At 46.2% G+C, this 26,776-nt stretch overlaps 1 protein-coding gene across 1 annotated transcript in view; it reads left to right on the top strand.

The window, feature by feature from the left end:
• The window catches only part of Sel1l3 (SEL1L family member 3), a 112,820-nt gene extending 86,451 nt beyond the window's left edge, over positions 1 to 26,369 (top strand). Inside the window, exons 17-24 of the mRNA XM_059275054.1 lie at positions 742 to 825; positions 8,960 to 9,050; positions 9,185 to 9,269; positions 11,291 to 11,400; positions 15,896 to 16,023; positions 16,614 to 16,716; positions 16,792 to 16,864; positions 25,450 to 26,369. Coding sequence (XP_059131037.1) covers positions 742 to 825; positions 8,960 to 9,050; positions 9,185 to 9,269; positions 11,291 to 11,400; positions 15,896 to 16,023; positions 16,614 to 16,716; positions 16,792 to 16,864; positions 25,450 to 25,589 — 814 coding nt within the window. The 3' untranslated portion in view covers positions 25,590 to 26,369. The remainder of the gene's footprint in view (positions 1 to 741; positions 826 to 8,959; positions 9,051 to 9,184; positions 9,270 to 11,290; positions 11,401 to 15,895; positions 16,024 to 16,613; positions 16,717 to 16,791; positions 16,865 to 25,449) is intronic.
• Positions 26,370 to 26,776: the final 407 nt, after the last annotated feature.

Raw genomic sequence — 26,776 nt, 5'->3', positions numbered from 1 at the left:
AATTGCAGAGGGTTAAGATTTGTTGGCACTATGGTGTGGAGCATGGCAGCAGGCAGACATGGTATTAGAGCAGGAGCTGAGAGCTTCACAGCTCAATCCACAAGCACAATGGAGAGAGAGAGGAGGGAGGTGAGAAGCACTAGGAATAGCACTGGAGGCTTTTGAAACCTCAAAGCCCAACCCACTGGGACACACCTCTTCCAACAAGACCACACCCCCTAATCCTTCCCAAACAGTTCCATCAAGTGGGGACCAATTATTCAAACATAGAAGCCTATGGGGGCCATTCTCATTCAAACCACAAGACCATATGTCAGTAAATGCATATATTTGTTTATTTTTATGGTACCAAGGATTGAACCCAAGGCCTGACACATACTAAGCACTGTTGTACCTCTGAGCTGTGCTGATAACGCCAGTGAACTTATTTTAATGGGAACAGCTATAGAACCCTTGGCGGAGATGTCTTCCTATATCAGTAGACTTTTACATTATGTGCATTACTTGTCTTTGTTTCCATAGCAGGCTGCTACTCAGCATTTGTAAATGAGAACATTGAACGAGGGCTCTCAGAATGCATTCTCTTTGCCTTCTTAATATTCTGTTCTGCTTTGTTGCTTTATAAAAATTCAAACAAGAAAATACTCCCCAAGTGGGATTTATGGAGCTCGTATGAGGAAAGGTGATTATTTAATCTGTGGCAGTCTGCATGTTTTCCCTTCTCTTTCCTTTCTTTTTCAGATGGGCGAAGCACGTGGCAGAGAAAAATGGATACTTGGGTCACGTCATTCGCAAAGGCCTCAACGCCTACCTGGAGGGACTGTGGTAAGCTCGGGACCCACGTCAAAGTAAACTTCCTCAACCCTTCACGTTCAACCTGTCAACATAGTCTTAGGAGAGGGAACCTTCAAATGCAACCCCAAAAGCAATTTGCAGGGAAATCACAGCCTCCCAGTAATGATATTCAGAGTCACACGGGCTGATTGGCTGTTGATTGGAAAACATTGCATTTCCATGTTTAATTATACACAAAAATTAGTTCTCTAGGGGGGAGTGTCCACATTCATCAAGTTGAGAGACACACGCGTACGTTGTTGATTTCTCTTTCCTGTTTGGCTTGGCTGTAGAGTTAGGAATGACACCACGGTCCTGGGTAAGAGCCCTCTTCACTCTGCCAGGCTGCTCAAAGCCTGGCACATGCACTCAGTTGGTGGGTGAAGAGACCAGTTTGTAAGGTCAACGCTCTCCTTCACAAATAGTTGACTATACCTCGGAACCCAGCGTTGCTGGCTGTCGTCTACTGACAGATGCCCCTTTCCTGACCTTGACATGGGTAACCCACCCTGTCCGGAAGAGATGAGATCCTCTGCGTCTCTGTCACCATTTGGTGATTTCATAAACGGCCGGGCAGCTTTCAAGCACCCCCTGCCTTCTGCCTCCCTTTGTTTTCTTCTGTGGACTCCAGCACTCCATCTTTGCTCCCTCAGGCCACATTTTCTTGGCTGGTTTATTGCCTAAATGATCTGGGTATTTCCATAATAACGAAAATGGATATGCAAATCATCAGAAATCCCCTCGGTCCACTGCCTCAAAGACATTAGACCAGACCTAGAATAGATCACACTCTGATATGAACCTTAATTAAAAATAAAAGCGTAGGCCCAAAAGGATGCCATTTCCCCTTTTGGTCCATAGCTGAACCAACAGATCAGTGAGCAAGAATCTTAAATCAAAGCATGCTGGGAAATGAGCCTCTGGAAAAAGCACCAAATACAAATGTTTGTTTTGTCGCCCCGGAACTGTTCATTATCTACGGCTTCCCCGTGCGTGATCAAGAAGAAGTTCTTTAAATGAAATAACTGTCCCCGACTGTGAACATGCCTCACCATTTCTGTGCTGTGTTATCTTGTTTCCCAAGTGAACTTGAGTTCCTAAGAATCTCAAACCCGGGCCTGGGAGTGACGGTGCACACCTTGAGTCCCAGCACCCTGGGAGACCAAGGCAGGAAGATCACAGCGAGTTCAAGGCCAGCTGGGTCTACCGTAGTGAGTTCCAGGCTAGCCAAGGCTACATAGAAAAAAAAAAACCCTGTCTCAAAAACAAGCAAACAAAGAACGCCTCTCAAATCCAACCTTAACCTCCCCTCTCTTCTTCTCACGAGCTTCTTAGGGTGAACTGAACACCCAATTATCAAAGCGTTCCTTTGTGGTGTTCTCCTCAAAGAGGAGCGCGTCTGTAAACACACTTGGGCCTGCAGACACACCCTCAGATGTCTGACGCCTGAGTTTCCGTGCAGAGGGTTTGCAGATCGTTTTGTTTCCTTGCCCGCTTTTGAATTAAACTTCACAAAAGCACTTCAGCTCACACATTTTAAAACTTGCCTCGGAGGGTTAGACCAATAGGGATGTGCATGTTTTGTTTTCTTTCTTAAAACCCAGCCACAGTAGGAGTTCCCCGACACAAGCTGTGGGTGGCAGGGGAAGAGACTAGGAGTGTGTGCTGCCCCTCGTGTGTTAAGACTTGCTGTCGTGGGCCGGAGGGATGGTTAAGTGGTTAACAGCGTGCGTGCTGATCTTCCACAGGACCTGAGTGTGCCTCCAGCACCCACATCAGGCAACTCACAACCAACTCCAGGGCCATATCATTCATACCTCTGGCCTCTGTGGGCACCTGCACTCATGTGCACATTTCCACACAGACACGTATACACATAATTAAAAAATAATAAAAATTAAAAATAAAGAAGCCTAACTCTATGGCACTTTCAAAAAACACAAAAAGTATTATTATTTTAAAAAAAAGGATTTACTGTACTGCCTAAATGTTAGGGCACCTTGCCCTTGGCCACGAGGATGGCAAGTGTCACACTTGGGACTGTTCCCCGTCCCTCCTCTTCCCCGTGTGTTTTCTCGCAAGGCCTGTGTTCAGTCTGACTCCGGGCCTCTGCACTTACCATTTCTTCTACCCCGGAGTCCTGGCCAACTCCTTCCCTCTTTTGTCCATCATGGGGCAGGCCTGCTCCTAGGTTGGAAGGTGTAGGAGGGCTGTATCACAATGCCCTGCACGTGGGAGCACCTGGGAGCACCTGGGAGCACCTGGGAAGCATTCTGAAACCACTGAATGAATTAACAGAGGTGAACAGATGAAGAGCCGCGGCGTGGGCTTCGGAAGTTCGGATGAGGAAAAGATGTACCTAGCTCGGGAGGCCCATTGGGACAGCCTTGAGGACAGAATTAGGGAGAATGCCGCCCTGAAGGATGGGGAGAGTGTCCTCTGAGCCTGCAGGGGGCAGAGTTTCTAGCAAAGAAAGTTGCAGGAGCCTTAAGTAAAGAAACCAAAGATTGAGTGCCATTGGAAATGGTTAAGCCATTTGCAGCAAGGGCAGCTGTTGAAGAAAATATGATGATTATGAGTGACAGAGTAGCCACTTAATCGGCGACAAGATTGGAAGGGGGCAAGTTCAGAATCCAAGTTAAGGGAGCCGAGCGTTTGAACTGAAGCTGTGGCTTGAATCAGTTGACCGATTCACCTTTGTTTATGTGATAGAGACCCCCTGCAAAACAGTATGTGACATGGACATGAGTTCAGAAGCTTACAGGAAAGTGCAGCAAAGGTCTATCTTATCTAAGAAAATGAGCATGAACCGAGGATCGTGGTGCATGCCTTGGAACTCAGCACTGAGGAGGCGGAGGCAGAAGGCTCCGAGGTTCAAGGCCAGCCTGGGAAACTTAGTGAAATCTTTCATCCAGGGAGAGAGGAAGGGAAGGAGGGAGGGAGGGAGAGAGGGCTGAGTGTGGTTGTAATCCCAGCACTTGGGAGGCAGAGGCAGGCGGATCTCTGTGAGTGCCAGGCCAGCCAGGGGTTACTCAGGGAAGGAGGCAAGCATGAAAGGAGAGAGGGGAGGAAGAAAGGATCAGAAGCAGGGGAGCGGGGAGCGGGAGAAGGGAGGGACAATAAGCATTGCTCTGGTCCTCTGCTGGTGAGACTCCTGCATGTCCCTCCCAGACCGAGTTCCACCACCACCCCAGGACCCGGAAGTACTTCTTAGCCGACTCTTCTTCTGCACCCACCCACCTCTGTTTGCTTTTAGATTCTTCTATGGATCTGGATATGTGGATATGTTGGCCTGTAGTTTGGTTTGGCTTGTTTCTGACCTTTATAGTGTTAAAAATCATTATCCGTGTAATTCTTCACCTGCCTTTTCAAGTTAACATGCTTCTACAGTTCAGTTCCTGCCTCTGGGTAACACTGCATGCAGCACATCCTCGGTGGTCACACATGTTGAAGGTTCTCATGTTAATGCATATTTGTGTTTCCTTGGTGTTGGCTTGAAGCCCCACGTGGCTTGAAGATTGGGCCAGAGGACCTGTTGACAATTAAATTTGCCAGTGGGGTTGCTGGGTCTCTGCGTAGGCACCTGTTTTCTGTCCAGCCATCCACAGCAATGCTCTGCTGTCTCCCAGAATGGATCCCTTTGCTCTCCTGCCCATCATCTACACATCTCTGCCCCTTCTTGTCCTTGCCAGTCTTAATACTGATGCTAGGTATGGCTGACGCAATCAGTCTGGATTTGAACCTTTAGTCTGACAGGGAAAAAAAAATCATCTCTATCCATCACAGTGGGAAGATCTTTGTCAAAATATATTTGGAGCAAAGTGCTTCTAAGGTTTCCTGCCCTTCCAGCCTCGCAGCCCTCCCCAGGGGTAAACAGGAAATAGACATGCGCTTCTCCCAGCCTCCGACTGTGAGGTACCTTCTCTTTTGCTGTAATAGAACTAAGGCATCCATCAATGTCCCCAGCCTCTGGACGTTATTTCCAAATTACATGTGTCAGTTTGATGGGCTTGTGGCTTTTTCTGTTGTTCCATGATTTATGTGGAATTTGTTTAAGAGAAGATGGTGATGGGGAGAGGAGCTTTTGCTGCCTTGGCATGACTTGGGAGATAATGTTGTCTTGCCCGAGGCGGCCCTCGGACACTAGAAGGAGTCAGTGAGGAAGGGCCAGCTGTCATGTTTCATTTCAGTCTGCTTGGTTCGTGTGTATTTTATCTCCCAGCTGTGAGTTTGAATGCCCTTTGTCTTCAACACACCCCAAGTATTTAACCCTAGAGGTTAGCCAGCATACGCGACATGGAGGCATGTGGAGCTGAGGAGAGTCACTGTTTTGTAATGCAGCAATGAATTCCACGGGGCGACCCTAAATGTTAGTTTTGGGGGGCTTTTTTTGTTGTTGTTTTTCTCTCATCTTTCTTGTCTAAGTTGCTTCAGACATTAGCACAAAGGAGCACAGAGGAAATAGTTTAACTGTTTGAGGACCCACTCAGAGAGGTTCACATAGCCCTCATGAAGATGCATCACCAGGAAAGTGCTAGGAACATTTTATGCCACATCTGAGACGAGAAGGTAGAAAATGTGTCTCAGTCCATTCTCCGTGAGTCCCTTCTTGTTGGTGCTCTTCCGACCTTTCTGTCACAGCGACTGTCACGGAGGGGTTGTTATTCCGTGCATGGGGATGCCATTTGCCCTTCTTCACCTTGAGGGGCACCGTGGAAGAACAAAAAAGCTTTGAGCACTGTCTTTGGGCTTCTGGGGATGAGCAAATGTTTCAGAATGTAAGAGTAGAAATATCTGTAATTAATACTTTGACATGATTTCAGTGGAGATAGTCAAATGAATGCCGGGAGGTTATATGTGGTAAAGTTCATGTCTCAGAATTGTGTGTGTGTGTGTGTGTGTGTGTGTGTGTGTGTGTGTGTGTGTGTATGTGTGCATGAGTACGCACATGCCTCACATGTGGAGACCAGAGGCAGACATGGGATTTCTTCCTCGATTGTTGACAGGCTCCTGCTGAACCTGGAGCTCACCCTTTCAGCCAGGCTGGCTGCCCTGTGATGCCCCAGAGATCTGCCTGTATCCCACCCCACCCCATCCCAGTCCCCACCACCTCTAGGGTAACAAACACATGCTGTCATGGCTGGCTTTTTGTGTAGGCGTAGGGAATCTGAACTCAGGTCCTCATGCACACACAGCAAAGCCCTTTATCCACTGAGCCATCCCCTCAGCCCTTCAAAGGTTTAGTCAGTGGGGAAGGTTGGTCTGTAGTGTCTCATTCCCTATCGACTTCCACTATTCAGTAGGAAATGTGATGACGTCAGGCACACAGGCATTGGGTGATTGATTGTGCCAGATGGAAGATGAGGTGGATTTCTGTTGAGCACTGATATTGACATAGATGCTTTTAGACATCTCATTTTGACAGATCTCAGTTCTTCCTTGATGGGAATGTTCCAGAATCCTGCTAACTTTCCTCTCGGTTTATGTAATAATTGGACAATGGAAGTCTCTCTTCTCCCTCCTGTCACCAAGGTCACTTGAGAGATGAGACGCCGTCATTACAAGCTTTGTCTAGTAACTGTTCTTAAGGAGGATGTCAGTCTCAAGCTCACCTCCCAGTCCTCAGTTCTCACAGCCAGCTGATGTTTCTCTTGCTCAAGAAAAGCTCCTTGCATTATGTTTTAATAATGTGAGCCTGTTCCATCTCTTCACGGCCCAGATCTTGACCTTGGGTTGTAAATCAATATCATGTCCTTCCCTTGTGCCTTTTTTTTTTCTTTCTTTCTTTCTTTTTTTCTTTTTCTTTTCTTTTTTTTTTTTTTTTTGAGACAGGAATTCTCTCTACGTAGTTCTGTCTGTCCTGGAGCTCGCCATGCAGACTAGGCTGGCCTCAAACTCTCAAACTCACAGAGATCCTCCAGCCTCTGCCTCCTGAGTGCTCGGACTAAAGGTATGTGCCATCTCGCCTAGCCCTCTCGTGCATTTTGGGCAGAAACCAAGGCATGAGTACAACCCAAGTATCTCTGAAACAACTTGAGATTTTTGAGACCTTAGGTCTCAGGATGTAACTCAGTTGATAGATACTTGCCTGGCATACATAAAGCCCTGGGTTTGAGTCCCGGCATCCATCGTGGTGGTACACTCCTGCAATCCCAGTACTCAGAAGGTGAAAATAGTAAGTCAGTGCCATCCTCAGTTTCACAGAGAGTTCAGGCCAGCCTGGGGTACAGACCCATGAAACCCTACCTCAGAAAGAAGTGGGGGAGGGAGAATATGTAAGACTAGAACCTTGCTGCAGAAGGATGTAGCTCTCTGCTGGGTCCCACTGACATGCTTTCTGGGGTCTGCTCTGAGGAGGCTGGTACCCAAACATGGTTGCTGCAGGCTGTGAGATATTTACGGTACAGTTTCGGGCTTGTTACTTGTCTTTGCAGGGGACACTGCTCAGCGGACCTTGACTCTCAGCATGGTCACAGCTGATGGGTCTGCTGTCTTGGGTCTCTCGTGGGCTGGGGATTGGCTCCCTTTTCAGCTACACAGCCCATGGCCTCCATGTGTCTGATGAAGGTCTGACTGTCCTAGCTTGATCTCCAACCACCTCTCTGGCTCAAGATGTGGGCTGCCCAAGGCTGCCCGCTCACAGTGATGACGTCAGACTGTTTACCTGGTTTTGTCTCACCCAATGCTCTCCCCACCCTTCCCCCAGTCCACCTCCAAAGTAGAGCTAACATGAAGAAAACATTACCAATATCAACTGCACCGAGTGAAAAACAGGCTTTGGAAACAACTACTTATGATTCATTTTTACTCATAAACTAGGCCATATACATAATTAAGGGAGCGGGTAATTAAAAGGAAGAAAATAAAAATTGCATGTACTCTCCCCAAATGAGTTAAGAGTTAAGGTAAGAAAAGAGGGAAGTTAGCATCGGGCCACAGAGCCTTGGGGGTTTGTCTTCTGTGTGTGCATTCACATGTGTGCATATACATGTTCCGTTTTACTTTGCTTTTGCAACCCAGAGCTTTGTGTATGATAGGGAAGCACTCCTCCAATTGAGTTCAACCCAGATGCCAGTTTTGTTTTCTAGACACGGTCTCATGTAGCCCAGACTGGCCTCCAATACACTACTTAGCCAAGAATGACCTTGAACTCTGAACCCACCCCCACCCCCGGCTCTTGCCTGGCAAGCGCTGGGATTATGGGCATGCACCACCACACCATCTTGTGACATTACTTTCTGAACAACCACGTCTGAAAGCAGCTACCCCCTGGAGTCCTTGCACCACTCAGTAGATGTCAGATGTATGTTTCCTGTTTTCTTTCTTATTGTTCTTATGAGCAGCCCTCCCACAAACTCCTTGACAAGGGAGTCTTTGTAGATAGCTCTGATTTTTCCCTTTCGAATAAAGCCCACAGGTGAGATGTGTGGGACCATGTGGTACACATATTATTGATGCTTCTTGGGTTGGCATGACTACCCCGTCCTCCAGAGGCATCGTGTCCACGGCCCTCCCTCCATCAGGGGATGTCGGGCCATATCTATAGCCCCAGGCACCTTGTCACAACTCCATGCAGAAATCCCAGGCCATTACCTGCTGCAATGTTCAACACTTATTCTGTTGTCTATTTTGATCACTGCTATCAAGCCCTGTAAACCACATTTCTTTTGCCCAACTTCTAATGCACAACAAAAACCCCTCTTAATTAAGCTTGTTCAGAACCCTAAGTCCTAGAAAGCCTTTCATGAAACAGAGGGCTGTAAAGCTCAGGGATTTTTCTAAATACCACTCATCCTAAACGATGAAGGGAGACTTCGAGAACCTAGGACCTGCAGACAGTCCCCAGCCAGCGTGGCCACATGCCGTTCAACCAGTAGAGGTAGCTGTTGTATCGAGTAGCTCCCGGCCCTATCTGTCCTTTCAGCTTTTAAGAGAAAATAAATCAGAGCAGGCAGTATTTTTAACAACAGTATTTATTTAAAGGGGGGGGGGGAGGCAGGGGGAACTCATGATTTTGTGGTTTTAAAAAACTGCTTATTTTTGCCCTCTTCTGTTTGAATATAAGGCTCTCTGAGTATTAGTAAGAGCCACTATATGAAATTTATTATTAATCATCTATTTTTAGGCACGAAGCTTTGCTGTATTATGTTTTAGCAGCAGAAACTGGAATTGAAGTGTCACAGACAAATTTAGCACACATCTGCGAAGAGCGGCCAGTAAGTAATGTATTCTATCCTTCTTTTCGTAGAAGCTCTGAGGTTAAAGATAATGAATTCAGTTTTACAGGGGCAAAATTAGTCACTGGACCAAAATATTAGTGAATTAACTTTCTGTCCCCTTTCCCTCCTAGGACCTGGCTGGGAGATACTTGGGCGTTAATTGTGTTTGGCGATACTATAATTTCTCTGTTTTTCAAATCGATGCCCCTTCATTTGGTATGTATAGAAAAACAGGTGCTAAGCTGGAGTGTTGGGGAGGTTTTAATCTATAGTCACAGGGACCATCTAACAGTTTGGTGGGGAGTGTGATATTTCTAAACAATTAGGGAAGAAAGTGAAAAATGTCTGCTATTAAGGTCAAGGCTAAACTGCTGTCAGCCCCCTGCTGTGTACTTCCTGCAAGCCAACAACTCCTTCCAAACCAAGACGTCTCTGAAGAGACCGCTGTTATGGCTGTTATGATGCGGTTCCCTGGGCTGTGGCCTGGTCCTTTGTCTTTGTGCCCTAGATGGGCTCCTGGACCCTCCATTCTGGTTTCTGGGTAGAGGCCAGCCTCCAGGAATTACAGTGACCAGACTCCTTTGTCCAGAGCATTCAGGTGAACTTCTGCCAATTTGAAGTACTCTTGGCAGATTGCATCATGGGAGGAGGGGAGAAGTCCAGGTATACCTCCACCTTTCTCTTTGTACCCAGCTTCTGGTTGCAGCCCTTCAGTGTTCTAGCTCCCATCAGCCACCTCGATTATCTTTGATCTCAGCTCTCAGGGGCCACGAAGCCCTGGCACTGTCACATCTACCCTCCCATACCACCGTCTTGCACACTAAGGATGACATTTGCTTTCCCAGTCCTGATTACTAAATCACCTCCGGGTTCCCATTTACCTACCCCTTATGCTCTTCCAACACCAGCACCCACTTTCCCATGGTGGAAGTCCTGTGTACAGCTACCAGAGATGGACTCCGCATTTCTCTTTGGGCATTGAGTTGTAGCTATACCCCTAAGCAGATGAAATACATGACTGAAACAAAGTCAGAAAGGTGCAGGACAGGTGCAGGACAGGCCACAGCACTGTAGCTGTGACACAGGATCAGAGACAGCCCCAACGGATGGGTTGTGAGCCTGCTGATGGCCATCTTCCCGAGCAGATCTGTGCAGGGAGCCAACATGGAAACACAGTAGTATGTGGACAGATGCAAGTGCTAAGGGCCTAAGACTTCCACCAAGGAAAACATGAAGATGTTTGTTCCACTGTCCTTTCTGTTGCTGTGATACAAGCACCCTGGCCAAAAGCAACTTGGGAAGGGAAGTGTTTGTTTGGCATAAGCTTCCAGGTCATATTCCATCAATGAGAGGAGTGGGGAGAGGGCGGGGGAGCTCAAGACAGGACCCTGGAGACAGAAACCATGGAGGAATGCTGCTTCCTGGTTTGTTCTCTGGTGTCCTCATTTACAGGCTTATGTTTATTATATGGACTTTCTTCTATAGCCCAGGACCATACCCGCCTGGGGATGGTGTCACCCACAGTGGACTAGGCCCTCTTTCTTCAATTTTAATCAAGATAGTTCCTCACAGATGTGCCCACAGGCCAATCTGACCTTGGCAATTCCCCAGCTGAGAGTTTCCTCTCAGATGACTCCAGGTTGTATTAATTTTACAGTTAGAGGTTGACAATTAAAGTTAGAACAGTGTTTTACAGGCATGTATAAACGTATTATGATAGGAAACATCAATAATTTAACATGTTGTTCTAAAACAGCATGTCTACATGTGGCCCCAAGAAAGCATAGAATACAACCAAAATCAGAACCATAAACTTTCTTAAAAACATTATGACCCTTTATTGGTTTGTTTGTTTGCTTGGGTTTTTTTTCTTTGGTGGTTGTTGTTTGTTTGTTTGTTTTTGAGACAGAATCTTACTATGTAGCCCTGGCTTTCCTGAAACTCACTGTGTAGACCAGGCTGGCCTCGAACTCACAGAGCTCTTCCTGCCTCTACCTCCCAAGCACTGGGATTAAAGGTGTGCACCACCACATCCAGCCATCATTATAACTTTTTTCACATTTTTTTTTTATTATAACTTGATTGCCTGGTTCTAGATCATGAAATTTTAGATGACAATGTCATATCACAGTGTCACCCAAAATAAGCATGTATGCTCTCCCAGCCTATGGGCAGTGGCTTAGACACCCCTGGAAATAAAACTGCCTGATGAGTAGATACATGTTTGTGTTCTCCAGCATATTTGAAGATGGGAGACCTTTACTACTATGGCCACCAAAACCAGTCCCAAGATCTGGAGCTGTCTGTGCAGATGTATGCCCAAGCAGCCCTGGATGGAGACTCCCAGGTAAGCAACAGTAACTGTCTCTCAAGGCCCAGGACCTACAGCCTACTCCATGGCTTCCGTAGCATGGCTCCATGGCTCCATGTCGTGGATCCTCATTGCCACACACACACCCTTCCCCACAGTTCTATGAGGTGAATCTCGACAGAGAACTGACTCCAGTTCTCCTAGCAGTCTCACACCAATCCCACAGGGCTGGAATGTTCACACCATTTTCTCCCCAGAGATACATCAAGGGAATGTATTGCTCAAGGCCAAACAACTGATTGTAACCAAAGTAACCACAGCTCTGTCTCTGGTGGAAGCCTACAGTATTTCTACCACATCCCATAATGCTAACTCAGGGGGTAGAAACTCAAGGCCCTCGAGGTGCGCCCACAGGAGGAAGTGGTTCTCACATACACTGAGCCAGGACGTGAGTGATGAGACTTGACCCCCTGAGAGCTTTTTGGAACTTTATTTTTCAATCGCTTCAGACTTCAAAAAAAGTTATACAAAGAACCCAGAGAGTTACCGGCACCATTCATCAATCGTCCCTAACATTCATCTCTTACAGCCACATGCCCCTGTTGAATGAAGACGTTAACTGTGGGGCAGCAGAATTACCTAACTTCAGTCGTGATTTGCCTTTGCCAGTTTTCCTGCAGTGTCCCTTTTCTGCTCGAGGATCCCACATGACATGTGGATGTTCCCTTTCTTTCCGATCTCCAGTCTGTGAGAGTTCCTCATTCCTTCCCTGTCTTCATGACCTTGAGTTTCTGAAGACTCCTGGTTAGGTAGTGGGGAGAACAGCCCTCTCTTGGAGTCGGCCTTTTGAGACTGTCTTCTATTTTCTTATGAATACACTGAGGTTATATATGTAGGGCAAGAACACCCAAGGGAGCACAGTATGTACTTCCAGCACCCGGGAAGTGATAGATCCCCGAGCATCAGGAATGCATGCCGTCAGAATGCCTCATCAGTGGCAAGCTTATTTTAGCTACCTGGTATGATTAAAATACCCTGACCAAAAGCAACCTAAGGGAGAAAGGGTTTGTTTGGGCTTTCAGTTCTTTGTGACAAGGAGGGAAGGCATGTTAGGGAAACTGGAGACTGGTTTGTCACACTCAGGAAGCAGAGAGTGAACAGGAAGTGAGGCTGGGCTGTAGAGTATGAAGACCAACCCCCAGTGGTCTACTTCCTCCAGGGAGGCTCCACCTCTTAAAGGTTCTACAACCTTCCCAAACAGCGCCACCTGCTGGGGACCAAGTGTTCGAGCACATGAGCCTGTGGGGGACATTTCACATTGAATCCACAGCAGGGAATGTCTGTAAAGTTAATATTTTTGCATTTCTAATTCATGACTATCTTGGGGGAAGTATCTCAACACTATTCAAGCACCTTGCTTGTCTTAAAAAGTTTGCCCAGATTTTAGGAGATCTTGTCTGCAACAATCGCTAGCCTGTGTCTTTTTTTTTTTTTTTGGTTTTTCGAGACAGGTTTCTCTGTGTAGCTTTGTGCCTTTCCTGGAACTCACTCTGTAGCCCAGGCTGGCCTCAAACTCAAAGAGATCTGCCTGGCTCTGCCTCCCGAGTGCTGGGATTAAAGGCATGCGCCACCACCGCCCGGCGCTAGCCTGTGTCTTTACAGTAATTCTTTTTTCATCCCCTTTCAGCTTCCTAATTAGAAATATGTGAAGGTCTCAGGTTCTTTTCTACAATGGAGGATGGAAAGGTTGATACCTGCTTGTGTGCCACAGTTGTGTGTCCAGGCTAAAAATCCCACATCTTTCCCACTCAGTTACTTGTACATGACACATCACCAAACCCTCAGGTCTCCATTTTTCTCATCCATCAGCCAGGGTCATTACAGCCCCTCCTTCCCCTGTGGGATGTGAGTATTGAATGAGATGTTTATTATAAAGCTCTGATTCCATGCCAAGTATGCTTAATGAACACGATCTATATTGTGTTCATCAGAAATTATTATTTCTCCCAGATCTGCTGAAGAAACAATCTCCCTGACAATCAGCCATCATTTAAAATTAGGCCTAATAATTTGATTTTCAATTTTGATTTTTTTTTTTAGAAAAACAATGTCACAAACCCAGTAAAATTTAATCTTAAAAGGGAAAAAACTTGAAATCAATAAATACAATATGTCTGTAGTTCCGTGGCAAGGCCTTTTGTTTCTTCTTTTTCTTTTTGTACAGCTATGTATTCATTTTTGTGTGTGTGTAGGAGGGGAGGGCTGAGCATGCCACAGCGTTCATGCAGATGTCAGAGGACAACTTTTAGGGAGATGGGCCTCTCCTTCCCCCATGTGGGTCCTGGGAATTGAACTCAGGTCATCAGTGTTGGTGGCAAGCACCTTTACCCACTGAGCCGTGTCTTGAGCCTGGAGCTTTTCACTTCATGATATCATCATGTTCCCTTCCAGTCCCTGTCCACCAACTGCGTCTGTTACATCCACTCCAGTGTGCGTACAACCTTGAAAATAATCTTCTCACTCAATTGATACACTGTGTACATTTTATTACACCATCTCTTTCTTTGGTACTCATTGATGAATGGTTATTCTTTGGTTTGACAACTTATTTATTGATTCAACATGGATTTATCCAGTCCTATGTGCTACAGACAGAGTTCATCGGTGAAGACATAAAATAGAAAAAAACCCCAAAAACCCACTATTCTTGCTTTCTTGGGATTGACAGTCTCTCAAGGAGCTGGGGAGTGCCTCTCTTTGGCTGTAATAAACACTTTGGGTCTCCACCTTACCCCCTCACTGGAATACCTCAGAGAAAGACTGTTTGCTAGTCACAGAGTCCCAGCAGTTTTATGATGACACAATAGTATATTGCTGGTTTATATTTTCCTGTCATTATCTCAGTGAGCAGTAGATAAGCAGAGGAGGATGACAGAAACCTTGTCCACGTGGGTAGTTTAATTCTGTTAACTGAGTGACTGCAGGCTGATTCTTGATTCTCATTTCCAATTGCTTTTATGTAATTACTAGTAAGAAGGACTATTTCATCCTCGCTTGATGATGAACCAATCATCATTTTCTTCTTTATGTGAATTCTTTATTCTTGTTCTTTGCCTGGTTATCTGTTGGTTCTTTGATAGTTTTTAAAGTCATAATTAGTTCTTTATGTATTTGCCTACTTGATAATGAACCTTAAGCCACTGGGCTGCATTCAGACATACAAACACTTGCTCTCCTGGCCTGGCTGCCACTTATTTTGATCTTATTTTCCCATTGATCAGAGTCTTTGCAATCTCATAGCCACTTTCTCCCTTTTCTTCTAACACTTCAAGTGTTAAGAGTACCTCCCTTTCAAAGAGAGGAGAATGGTGTGTTTCTGCTGAAGGTGTGCATGCATCTTAAAGACACTTCATACTCTATCTAGAGGCTATTTGTCAGTGTGAGTGGAGTCTCTGAACCCTGTCCTCTTGCGTTTGAATCCCAGCTCTGCCATTTTCTAGCTGGGTGACTTCAAGCACATCCCTTAACTTCTCTATGCCTCAGTTTCTTACTCTGTAAAATCAAAGGGTGATGGTACCAATACTGATTTATGAGATTGAGTGTTTATAAAACAGAACACTGCCTCCCACACAGCAAGCAGTCACAGATTAGCTGCTATTGTGTCGACAGTGATTGCTGCATGGACTGGTGGAAAGTCCTGGTATATACAACATGGTGGATGTTGATGGCCTTTAAATTATTATCGGTGGCCATTGAAATACGAGGTCAAAGGGAGACCATTAAAATACGACTAAGCGTTCTTTGAAGGGCAGCAACAATTTGTCTTTGTGGATCTCTAGTAATAAAGGTCACTTTGCTTTTAGAGGGCATGTTGGCCTGGCCACATACCCTCATGGCCGAGGTGTTACTTCTTTCTGGTAGTTAATAGTGCCCACATTTTAGACACATCTCAACCATCCAGCACTTGAATGACATTCTTTTATTAGAGCTACGAGGTCCAAAGGATAGGTCCAGCTCTGAGTGTCAGAAGCAAAGTATAGAAGAAAGAGGTAGAAAAATGACCCATAGCTGAGATTTACACCAACAGGAATCATGTGCCGTTTTCTACACTCACCCAGAACATCTCAGATGTGTGCTTATATGCTACTGTTTATTTCATCCGGTGTCCAATAGACTGAAGGTGGTCAAGGACATGAGTTAAGCAATGGGCTTAACTCAGCGTTCTAGCTTTGTTGATGCAACGACTCATGTCCTCAACTTCTGTGTGGGAACCAGAGTGGAGAAGGGCTTGCCTGGCATTTGAGCAGATGGGCTGTAGCATTCTTTGAATACCTCCTCAGTCTCCTGCAAATAAATCTCCGATGCATAGATTTAGGAAAAAACAATTCATCAATGAACACGACAAAACCATCTGGCTCTAGGGACCGTGAAAAAAAAATGTAGAGGTTGTAAAAGTTTACATTGTAATGAAGGTCATGTGTCTGGGTTTTGTTCCAGGAGTTACTGAGTTCAGTTTTGCTCATTTTTTAAGGGATTTTTCAACCTAGCTCTACTGATAGAGGAAGGTGCTGTCATCTCACACCACATTCTGGAGTTCCTGGAAATTGACCCATCACTCCATCCCAATAATGCCTCCATACTCCGGGAGCTATATGAAAGGTGAGCTCTGAGCTACTCCCATCCAGGGGAGATGGGGGGACCCGAGTGGGCGACACTCCAGCCTTAGTTCAAGCTGGCATCACCCTGATTTTGTGATGTCAAGTGTGAGAAAATGTCTCCAGAATTGCTTCTGCCAGCCTTCCACTAAGCCCAGATGCTGTTCCTGTTTCATTGAGCTTCAGGTCTGTCATAGAATGTTCTAGATCTGAAGTTTAAGTGCTGACCAAGATTTTCCATAAAAGTGTGGGGGAGTGGGGAGGGATCACACAACTGATTAGCTGACTTTTCTAGAAGATAAGGAGGCCATCCTACACCTGGACTTTGGATAGACACTCAGAAATACTGTGTGGGTAGCTCTTACACTCAGGGCCTTCCTTAGGAATGAGGTGTGATCTTTCCAGAGGTTTCTGCTAGGATCTCCAAATACCAGGCCAGGTCCAAAGCACTTAGAATTAATTAGCTTCATTCTCTGCCACCATCTTGAGGGAGTTTGTGTATGCAAAGGCAAACACATGTGGGTATGAGGGACCAATCATGGCTGATGCCACCAAAGCCTAGATACCACAGGGTACCCTGGTCTCTGTTCACAGGTGCTGGAGCCTCAGTAACGAGGAGTCCCTTAGCCCCTGCTCCCTGGCCTGGCTTTACCTTCACCTGCGGCTTCTCTGGGGTGCTGTCCTGCACTCTGCCCTGGTGAGTATCATCCCTGAGCCCTGCAAAAGGTCCTGCCTTCCACCGGCATCTGACACATGCTCCGAATGTCTGCAGATCTACTTCCTGGGAACCTTCCTGCTGTCCGTAGTGATCGCCTGGATGGTGCTTTATTTCCAGTGTGTCTCAGGTAAAGCTTTCTGTAGAGCCCAGGCAGGAGGGAAGGGGGGTTTCTTTTTCCCTCCCAACAAGTGGCACACCCTCTCATGATCTTGGTAATGCTTCATTTCCTTAGCACAGTCCTGCATAGTATGAAGGAGTCCTTACAGTACAGTGTCTCACAGTCCCCGACTGTCAGGGAGCCTCAGACTATTACAGTTTTCAAAGTAAAGGGCTTGGGGTTTTGTGTGTTTATCTTTTGAGCTTAAAAACAAAAGCAAAAATCAATGACAATGTTTTCTTTTTCCCTACATATGCTTGAAAACCTCATTTCAAACCCAGCTGCTGTATGAAGTATTCCCACTCATATAGCAGGGTTTCTCGGCCCACCAGCCCCCAAATCACGACACAGAGATTTATTATTAATTATGAATGCTTGGCCTTAGCTTAGGCTTGTCCCACTAGCTCTTATAGCTTACATTAACCTGTTTCTCTTCATCTATGTTTTTGCCTCAGGGCTTTTTATCTTTCTTTCCTTCTGTATGTCCTACTTTGCTGCTTCTTCTGTGTCTGACTGGCCCCTGGCGTCTCCCTCTCCTTCTCCCTTGTTCTCCCCGGAGCCTAGATTCCTCCTCCTACTTACTCTCTCTGCCCACCAGCCCCGCTTATCCCTCTACTGCCTAGCTATTGGCCGTTCAGCTTTTTATTAGAGCAAATGGTGCTTAGGCAGGCAAGGAGAAACAGCAGCACATCTTTACATAGTTAAACAATTATTCTGCGACACACACAAATGTAACACATCTGTACTTAGTTAAACGAATCTTCTATCCCACAGCACATTCTAGTCGTAATGCAGAAGTCTACCTAGCTAGCCAGGTAGACTCGGAGAGTCCACTTTGGTTCTTTCCAGACTGTTATTTTTCAAGCTAGCATAAGGAAGTAACTAATAGAATGAGATTCTCATGCCTTCTGTTTGGACTTAGAGTCCAGTCTTGGAGTCTGTGTGACTTAGTGCGAATTACTCAGCCTTTCTGATCTCCCAGTTTCTCATCAATCAAAAGAGTCTATCATAACTTCCGAGGGATCTAAATGAGGGGGACATTAATAAATGCATGTAAGATGTTATCCTAATGGCAACTGTAGTTAAATGAGAGCTCTTAAACTGAGGTGGTGTATAAAACCTCTCAGTGAACATTAGGTTAAGGGATGGCCCAAATCTTACCATTCACATTAATATCTCACACTTAACGGAGACTCAAACCTGCAAACACCTCTTGGTGGAAAGGGACAGATCTCCACCCTCTTGAATGGTGACAAGAGGAGGGAATAACTCACAAAGATGAACAGAGACATTTATGAATGGGTAAATGAGGGGCGGGCTGGCATCGGATTGTTGGCACGGCCATTATTTGTGGAGCAGATGATGAAAAGTGAAAGGAGGCCGGGCGGTGGTGGCGCACGCCTTTAATCCCAGCACTCGGGAGGCAGAGCCAGGCGGATCTCTGTGAGTTCGAGGCCAGCCTGGGCTACCAAGTGAGTTCCAGGAAAAGGCGCAAAGCTACACAGAGAAACCCTGTCTCGAAAAACCAAAAAAAAAAAAAGAAAAAAAAAAGAAAAAAAAAAAAGAAAAGTGAAAGGAATGGATTGGTCTCTCTCTCACAGGCAAATGCAGGGTCTTCCTCTCGTTTACCCAAGGAGGTGTGGGCTGCCCTTTGCAGCCCTGCCAGGCTGGAGGCCTCGTCCTCTGCCCCTGCATACATCTCCTCAGGGCACCTTCTGTCTCGTCCCTGAATTTGTTGCCAGGTAGAGCACATTTATTTTGCATCTTGTCAGTGTTTTCCATTTCAAATTATCTTTGTCATTTTTACTCTGTGGAAATACTGCTGTGACTATTCTGGATGCGGCTCTATTGGGGTTGCTGAAAATTGACTTGATGGTTTTATGTCAGCTGGTAGCCATGAAAATTCATGGGCAGGTGGGACCGCCTTTGTTAGACACTGCTGCTTCCTGTCTTCCAGTCTTCATTATCAGTCCCTCTGCAGTCTTGTCCCCCTGTCCCTACCACCCTTTATATATCATACATATTTCCCCTTCCGGTCTCTCCTTGGGTCATTCCATCACATGCTTCCCCTCACTTTTCAAAAACCTTTTTCATTTGCTTTTTCTGGCACACACACACACCCTTTCTTTTTGGCAACCACAGAAGATTGTGTTGGAATAAGATCTAAAAAAAAGAACTTAATTCTACATGTGGCATGTTACAGATGGGGAAACTGAGGCAAGAGAGGTGAAGCAGCCTGTTCAACTAAGGAAGTGAAACCAAGAGGGATGTAGGTGGAGAATTCCAAACTTGCTTTCGAAACCTCAATACTTTAAAATGTTGTAGACTATCTTAAAAAACCAATTGCTCCTTCACAGTAGGAATATTTCCTAATAGGTTTGAGTATCTTAAAATAAAATTCGTAATTAACCTGCCCACGCACCTATTTCCTTTAAAAGCATATAAAAGACAATTAAAAGAAAATTACTTATTACAAAATAATGTTTCCATGTGTAAACTGTAGCCCACTGCTTCTTAGTTTTACTGGGCATACGAATCATGCAGGGCTCATACTCCACGAAGATTCTGATGGCATGAGTCTAGATTGGACAATTGCAGCGAGCCTCTGGGTCGTGCCCACACGGCCATCCTGTAAAACATGCTTGGACCAGGAATGGCAGAAATAAAAAGGAAAGGCTCACATGCTGCCAGAATGCGCCAGCCTGCTGCAGTCCCACCAGCCCTGGGAGCACTCATGCTGAGAACCGAAGCGTCTCTTCCATTCCTTTCCTGGTGTCTAACGTCCTTATCCAGAGTGAAAACATGCCGGTCATTTTGAGCTAAGATTGTTCAGCCCGGGTGACTGAAGAGGTGATAGGCAGGTGATGGGGCACAGGTGAGTGGACTTCTGCCACTGGCCTTGGTGAGCTGATGTGTGTTCAGCCCAAGTCAGCCTCATTTTCCTCCCAAGTTCATATGATGCTCCGTGATATAAAGTCAACATGCCGTAGCCTTTGCCGCATGAAGTGGTCCCGTGTTCAGTGGTGCAGGACAGGAGTTAGCCCCACCAGTCGTGGGGAAGGGAGCTGCTAGGATTCTGGCCCTACTGTTACTTGTGGGACAGTGCTGAGCAAGGGAGAAGCTGCTTGCCTGTGCCTCTGTTTGTGCTTCTGTAAAATGGAAGAAATAATACTTTGCCTGCTCCTTTCTATAGCTGAGAGAACCAAATGAGATGGCATGGTGTATTTAAGCTGCAAGAGTCCCATCCTTCTGGGACATTTTGCCTGCAATTAAAGAATTCTGCCACAAGGAGGCGATCATACTTAACTAGCCTGATTTGCCTCTGTAATAGTTAACCAAAGCCCAGCATGTTTTTGCTATGCTGTGGAGCTTTCACTTCACAAGCATTTAAACAAAGGTGTTAACAAATCTGTCACAAGTAACAAAATAGGGGACAAGTACTGCCATTAATGAAACTTGTTTATGGTTCCTGGCTTGCCTTCCTCCATGCAGCTACATCTTTCAAGAGGTCAGTGCTTCTCAGGGTAATAAGGTCCCTTGGTTGCCACGGGTCCGAGAGCAGAACTCCTATTGCTCCAGGCCTACCGTGTTATTCCAGGTCCTCAGAGAGGCAGCTTCTGGGTCACCCTGCTGGGGCATCTTCACCTAGCCACAGAACCATTAGCGTTTTCCCTGGAGCCTTCCAGTTTCAGGTTGCTCCCGGGGAAAGGAGGAGGCATTTTGCTAGAACAATCCACAGACAGCTCAGCTCCTCTCTCAGACTCCAAAAAGAGTTTTATTTCAAGGCTTGAATGTGTCTCAAAAGTACCGCCTCCCCCTCCCTACCAAGGACACCAAGCCTAATTACCTTAATGGAGCAGCCTTTTTGAAACCCCAAATATCTCAAAGTAAAGTGAGTCCAGAGCCACATCTACCTGTGCCTGCTGCAGATGTCCCTCAAACAGAAAAGCCTGGAGCCTGGCCGGCTGCCTGCAGGGAGGTGAAAAAAGAATAAAAGAAAAAACAGAAGCGCCATTTCAAAGAAAGAGTCCCCCTGTGAAAAACTGGAATTTGAATTTTGAAAACACAAAATCTGTAAGACTCCAAATCCTAAATTCTTAAACCCTGGAATGTAAGTACCAGCATGAAGCCACAAGAGGGAAGTCCCAGCCCTGACTTCACCTCCCAGGTTGTGGTCGAAATGCAGGGGCGCTAAACATACATAAATTGACCTTTCAATCTATGCATCTAAGGTGTGTATATGAAACAATGAATTTCACATTTCTACTTGAGTCCACAAGATAACTCATTCTGCAGAGTCTCACCTAAGCCCCAAATCTGAACTCCAAAACCCATCTGGACTTGTTCATTTCAGAGCAAAAAAAAAAAAAAAAAAAAAAAAATCCCCCATGACTCTAAAGAACACGCAGCATAAAAGAGGTCCGTGGAGCTTCCTGCTCCCAGGGATGACGAGGTGACCGAGTCCCTGCCAGTCTGTCCCTACACTGCCCATGGATGCTGACTCATCCTTTCAGGCTGTAGTTTAGCCTCAGCTTTTTGGGTTTTTTCTTTCTTTTTCTTTTTAACAACGTAAGACGATCCAAGTGAGATTAATTAAACCTTTCTCTGCTCTGCTCCTGTCCCCTCCATTTCCAGCTAATGAGGTTTCTGCTAAAAGCACAGTGAAATACCACACAGAGTGCTGGCGAAGAAAGTTGATAGCCTTGAAGTCAGAGATCTCACAGCACGGTGTTTACCCCATCTCCCCCAGTCTCTCACTCTTGGCGGCCACCAGTGCCCCAGCTTACAGCTGGTCTAGTGATAGGAATCTTGTATGTGTCCTGGGCTCTGCAGGCCCTTGGGGACTAACTCAAACATAGTGTGAGATTTCCAGTGCCATCTCCTTGACCCTCATTTTTACCGGTGGCCTGCCAGGTAACACGTGCTCCCATATTCTTTGTTGAAGCCCACATCTGATTCACTGGCAGCCAAATGTATACGAGGACTATACCAGGGGTCAGCATCCTCTCGGGTTTTCTTTTCTGGACAGAGTCTCCCATAGCCCCTGCTAGCCTCAAGCTTGCCATGTAGTGGAGGATGACCTTGAACTTCTGATCCCCCTTCCTCTCCCTCCCCAATGCTGGGATTATAGGCCAATATCTCTACATCTAGTTTATGTGATGCTAAAGATGGAACCAGGGGCTTCAGGCATCCTAGTCAAGCACCCTACCAACTGAGCTACGCCCCAGCATCACACTCTTCTGTAAGGAGGTCAATGACAATTGCATCGGCTTTTCCACTCTGTCCCTGGAAATCTGAAGCAGACATCATAGTCGGGCCTCTAATGAAACTGCGTGTGGACACATTTGAATTTCAAATGTGTCCACATGTCAAAAAGTCTTATTCTTGTTTTGATTTTTGTTCTTCCATTTAATAGTGTAAACACCATTTTTAGATCATGGACCCACACAAAAACAGGCAGTGACTGCCATTGGCCCTGGGTCCTGTGTGTGCCAGCTCCTGATTATTCCCACTAATGTTCAGAAATGATTCCCCAGCCAGCAAGTGATCCACAAATCACTTCTCTTTGGCTCTGGAATATACGCTGTAATTTTTTTTAAGCAGCACAATGATATTCCTGGTTACCTTGATTCTAGCCCAATAATAAAATTAGCATGCTTTCCAGGTGAGCAGAGACAAAGGGGCCACTCTAAAATTAAGACACGCGGTTGGGGGGACTCACGCAGTGATTGCAGCCCCCAACAGAAGGGAGAGACCCCTCACAAAGATAATAACAAACTTGCCCTGGAAACAGCCAGGGTTCATTATTGTTCCCGTCCAGGGGGATTAAGTGGTGGCAGCGCTAATTAGGCATTCCTTCTACATTTACACATTGGCACCTTTTGTTTTAATCAGAAAACCAATTGCTGATTTATCTTGTTACCATGGTGACTTAGACATTCCCTCAGCTTGCTTTAGTGTTGTATTAACTTCCACAGGGGTCACTGGGAAGGCAGATCCTATAGCAAAAGGGGGTCCAGACACCAGCTGCTCCAAGCCCTCCTGTTCCCAGGGGAGGAAACAGAGGAACCAGGGATTCCAGCACGTGAGCACTAAAACATCCAAAGGCAGTAGCTAGCTTAGGGGTAGCCAACAGCAGGTAAAGAAGATGCACCAGGACTGGGCCTCCTACTGTGGCACAGTGGTCTCTGGACCTCATCACTTGGTCACCTGTCTCTAAGTCTTTAATAACCCGAGCAATGTCCCACCATTCCACAACACCATGGCCTCTCCTCCCCTTGTCTCTGTCTCCACCCATCTCCTGTGGGTGCTGGAAGAGGCCCTAAAGAAAAATCCTGTCCATGGGCAGAAAAGCCAACCTACCTGCTCGGAGGCTCATGCCCCAACTTCCAGCAGTGGCCCTTGGGGTGACCACGTTCAGACATGACGCTGTTGAAGAGTTGGGTTGTCAGCACAGGGTGGCGTCTTTGTATGGTACACACATTTCAGAATGCCCTTTAAAAACGGCTCCATCGGTCCGTCGGGATGGCTCAGCAGCCAAGGATGCTTGCTACCAGTGCTGGAAACCTGGACCCGCATGATGGAGGAAGAGAAAGGACTCCTGGAACCCGTCCTCCGACCTCCACATGTGTGCCCGGCACATGCACACACTTACACATATGGACTACAAATAAATAAGGACAAAACCGATAAGTAAAATAAAAAGGACCCCACTTTGTACACAGTTAGGAAGATAAAACACTCCCGAGTTTAATTGAGATGGCCGGCTGCAGGTAAACTAGCCCGTGTTTGCCCAGACTTTGACCACTGAGCTCGCCACTCATCACACAGCTCTGGGTGTTACTCTCCCCATTTTTACAGCTAAAGAAACCAAGGCTCAGGGTAGTGAAGAGCTGCCTCAAGATTACCCAGCTGGTAAACATCAGTGCTATTCAACGCGTGGTCTTTCTGGCTTTGAAGTTCATGCTGTTTTTGTACTGGAGCCTCAAAGGGGACTGCAGGCATCCAAAAAAACAAATGCTTCCGCTCTTTTATCAGTCCCATAAGCCGTGTACCTGAAATGAACAAATCTCAACACATTTCCCTGGTAACCCGGTAACATTTCCCACACACTTATGCATGCCAAACACTGTTCTAAGCATTTTAAAGTGCATTTTCTCATTTAACCCTTGGAATGACTCCACGAGGCAGCTACATTCATTTTCTCCATTTCTTGGAGGCGGGAACATGTGGATAAGTTACCCAAAGTCACACAGCTCTTCAAGGCCAGAGCGGGTGGCCACCAGAGTCCTCGGTCTTACCTGGGGCACATCGAGGTTTTAATAAAGCAGGCTTTGCCAGCCCCAGAGCAGATGACATTTAGAGCTGGTCACTCATTGCTGTGGGACTTGCCGTGTGTCCTGCAGGAGGCTTAACATGATCCTTGGTTTCTACTCGTTAGATGACATCATTCCACCCCCACCCCTGTATGGGTATGACAAGTGGAAATGTCTCCAGGCAGTGCCCCTGTCCTTCAGGAGGCAAAATCACTACATCGGAAAACTATTGATATGGGGACTGGAGAGATGGCTCAGTTTTTTAAACCACCGGCTGCTCTTGCAGAAGACCTGGGTTCAATTCCCAGGACCCACATGCCAGCTCACCACCATCTGTAACTGCAGTTTCAGGGAATCCAATGCCCTCTTCTGGACCCTGTAGGCACCAGACACTCAAGTTGTACAAGACATGCATGCAGGCAAAGCACTCATACGCATAAAATACAAGTTAAAAAGAAAAGAAAACTACTCTTATAAACTTGACATAAGCTCCTCTAAAATCAGGGTCATTATCTTCTCTACTAAAGATATTTTGAAAAATACTGAAACCTAATAATTTCATGGAAAATGCAGCAATTGTATTTTCCAACCCTTGCATGCAATTATTTAAATAAAATAACTCGAGCTGAATTTGACACACCTTCCAAATGGCATAAGAATGTAAATAAAACCAGCCCTTCTCCAACTATTTGACATTATGTATGGTTTGTATATTGACATCATGGGGGTGCGAGGGTCGGGGAGTGGGGATAGGGCCACAGCTCATGAAACTGATTACAGCAATGTTTTGCCTGGAAATCCCTTCAGACACTTGGTGACTTAAAACCTCGGGCCATAAGAGCCACCAGGGATTTTTTTTTTTTTTTTTTTTTTTTTTTTTTTTTTTTTTTTTTTTTTTGACAGGGTTTCTCTGTGTAGCTTTGCGCCTTTCCTGGAACTCACTCTGTCGCCCAGGCTGGCCTCGAACTCACAGAGATCCACCTGCCCCTGCCTCCCGAGTGCTGGGATTAAAGGCGTGCGCCACCAGAGATCTTTACACATCTGTTCCAATCTGGTATTTTATAGAAGGGGACACCAAAGTTCAAAGAACCTAGATAATGGGTCCAAGGTTGTCTGTCTTCTGAGAGTTGGGACCACCAGCCAAGGAGTATCCATCCTGCCTGCTGGATCCTGGGTGGGGCTGGGTGTCCTGCATGTGCCTCTCTCAGGGTTCACCTCTGTTTGCATGTGTCTCTGCAGCCAGTGGCTCTTCTCCAGCACCAGCCTGGGTCATGGCAGACCCCACCTCATCTACCCCAAGTCCAGCTGTGCCTCCAGCTGCAGATGCCTCCGAAGATGACCCACCCACAATGGCTAACAACCCTGAGTCTCGTGGGTGAACTGTGCACTCCCAGTCTCTCCCGCTGAGAGACAGTCCTTTCAACAGCTGGTTGGGGAAGGCTAGGGCCAGGGCATTATACTGATAAATACCTTAAATGTCTTGTGAACTGGATGCCGATTTTGCACTTGGTGTTTTTTTGTTTATTTTTAAACAAGGACATACCCAGAGCAGAATATAGTTATCAAACAAACTCAAGGATCACCTTGAAAATAGGAGCATGTGGGGAGGTGAGCTGAGGCATTGGACTTCCATTCCTGGTCATTGTTCTGGGAACCACAGTCTGCCTTGTGGAGCATCCATATTCCCATCCGTGAAGTGGCATTCTAAAAAGTCTTAGTCTTTGTTCACCCTCTTTGACCAGGGAACAGGAACTCCTCTCCAAGGCTGATGATGCTTCCGCATCTGCGTTTGCCACATCCTGCTCCCCAAAGCCCAACTGACAGATTGCTCTCTCAGTCCCAAACCCAGCAGTTAGGAGGCGCCTTGAAGCTAACAAAACAGCGTATACAGGGAAGACAATAGCATTGTACATGGGTTTACATTTTTTTCTCCCCTGTGGAATTTTCTAGCGTTGTAGTGCTTCCAAATCATTTGATGATATTATTGGATATCGTTTATGTTTCTATCACAGCCCATGCAATAACATCTAGAAAACCTTTAGTATTTAAGTGTAGTCGTCCTCTTCATGAATCACCATTAGAGTAGACTGGCGGTAATGGAATATGCGGGAAGACAGCCGTTAGCTCAGTTCCATCAGCACCCCTCTGCCTGCCTGTGTCTGTCCAGGGGTGTGTGTGTGTGTGTGTGTGTGTGTGTGTGTGTGTGTGTGTGTGTGGACAAGGGCAAGGAAGAACAGAGTGTCTGAATTCTGTTTGCTGCTCCAGTAGTAAATAAATCAGTAATGCAATACTGTGGGTTCAAACTGCTCTTTGCACTACTTTATTTACAGTAGTAAATAAAATTATTTTTCTACAGTGGACCACCAGGAAGTTGGCTGCTTTTCTTTCTCGTTGTCACTGTGGTCATTCGACAAAGTGCTAAGGTCCACTTGTTCTCCTTAGGCGCCTCCCCGTCCCCAACACACCAAACGACCCCCTACAGGAAAGGGATTTGTCCTGGAAACCATTAACAGCCGTGGATGTGAAGGTGACAGGAAGCGCCCTTCCGGGAATCCTAAACCTACAT

The sequence above is a fragment of the Peromyscus eremicus genome, chromosome 10 (genome assembly GCF_949786415.1).
Source record: "Peromyscus eremicus chromosome 10, PerEre_H2_v1, whole genome shotgun sequence".
Taxonomy (NCBI): domain Eukaryota; kingdom Metazoa; phylum Chordata; class Mammalia; order Rodentia; family Cricetidae; genus Peromyscus; species Peromyscus eremicus.
Note: the sequence above shows the minus strand (reverse complement) of the source record. Positions and strands in the feature narration are given on the sequence as shown.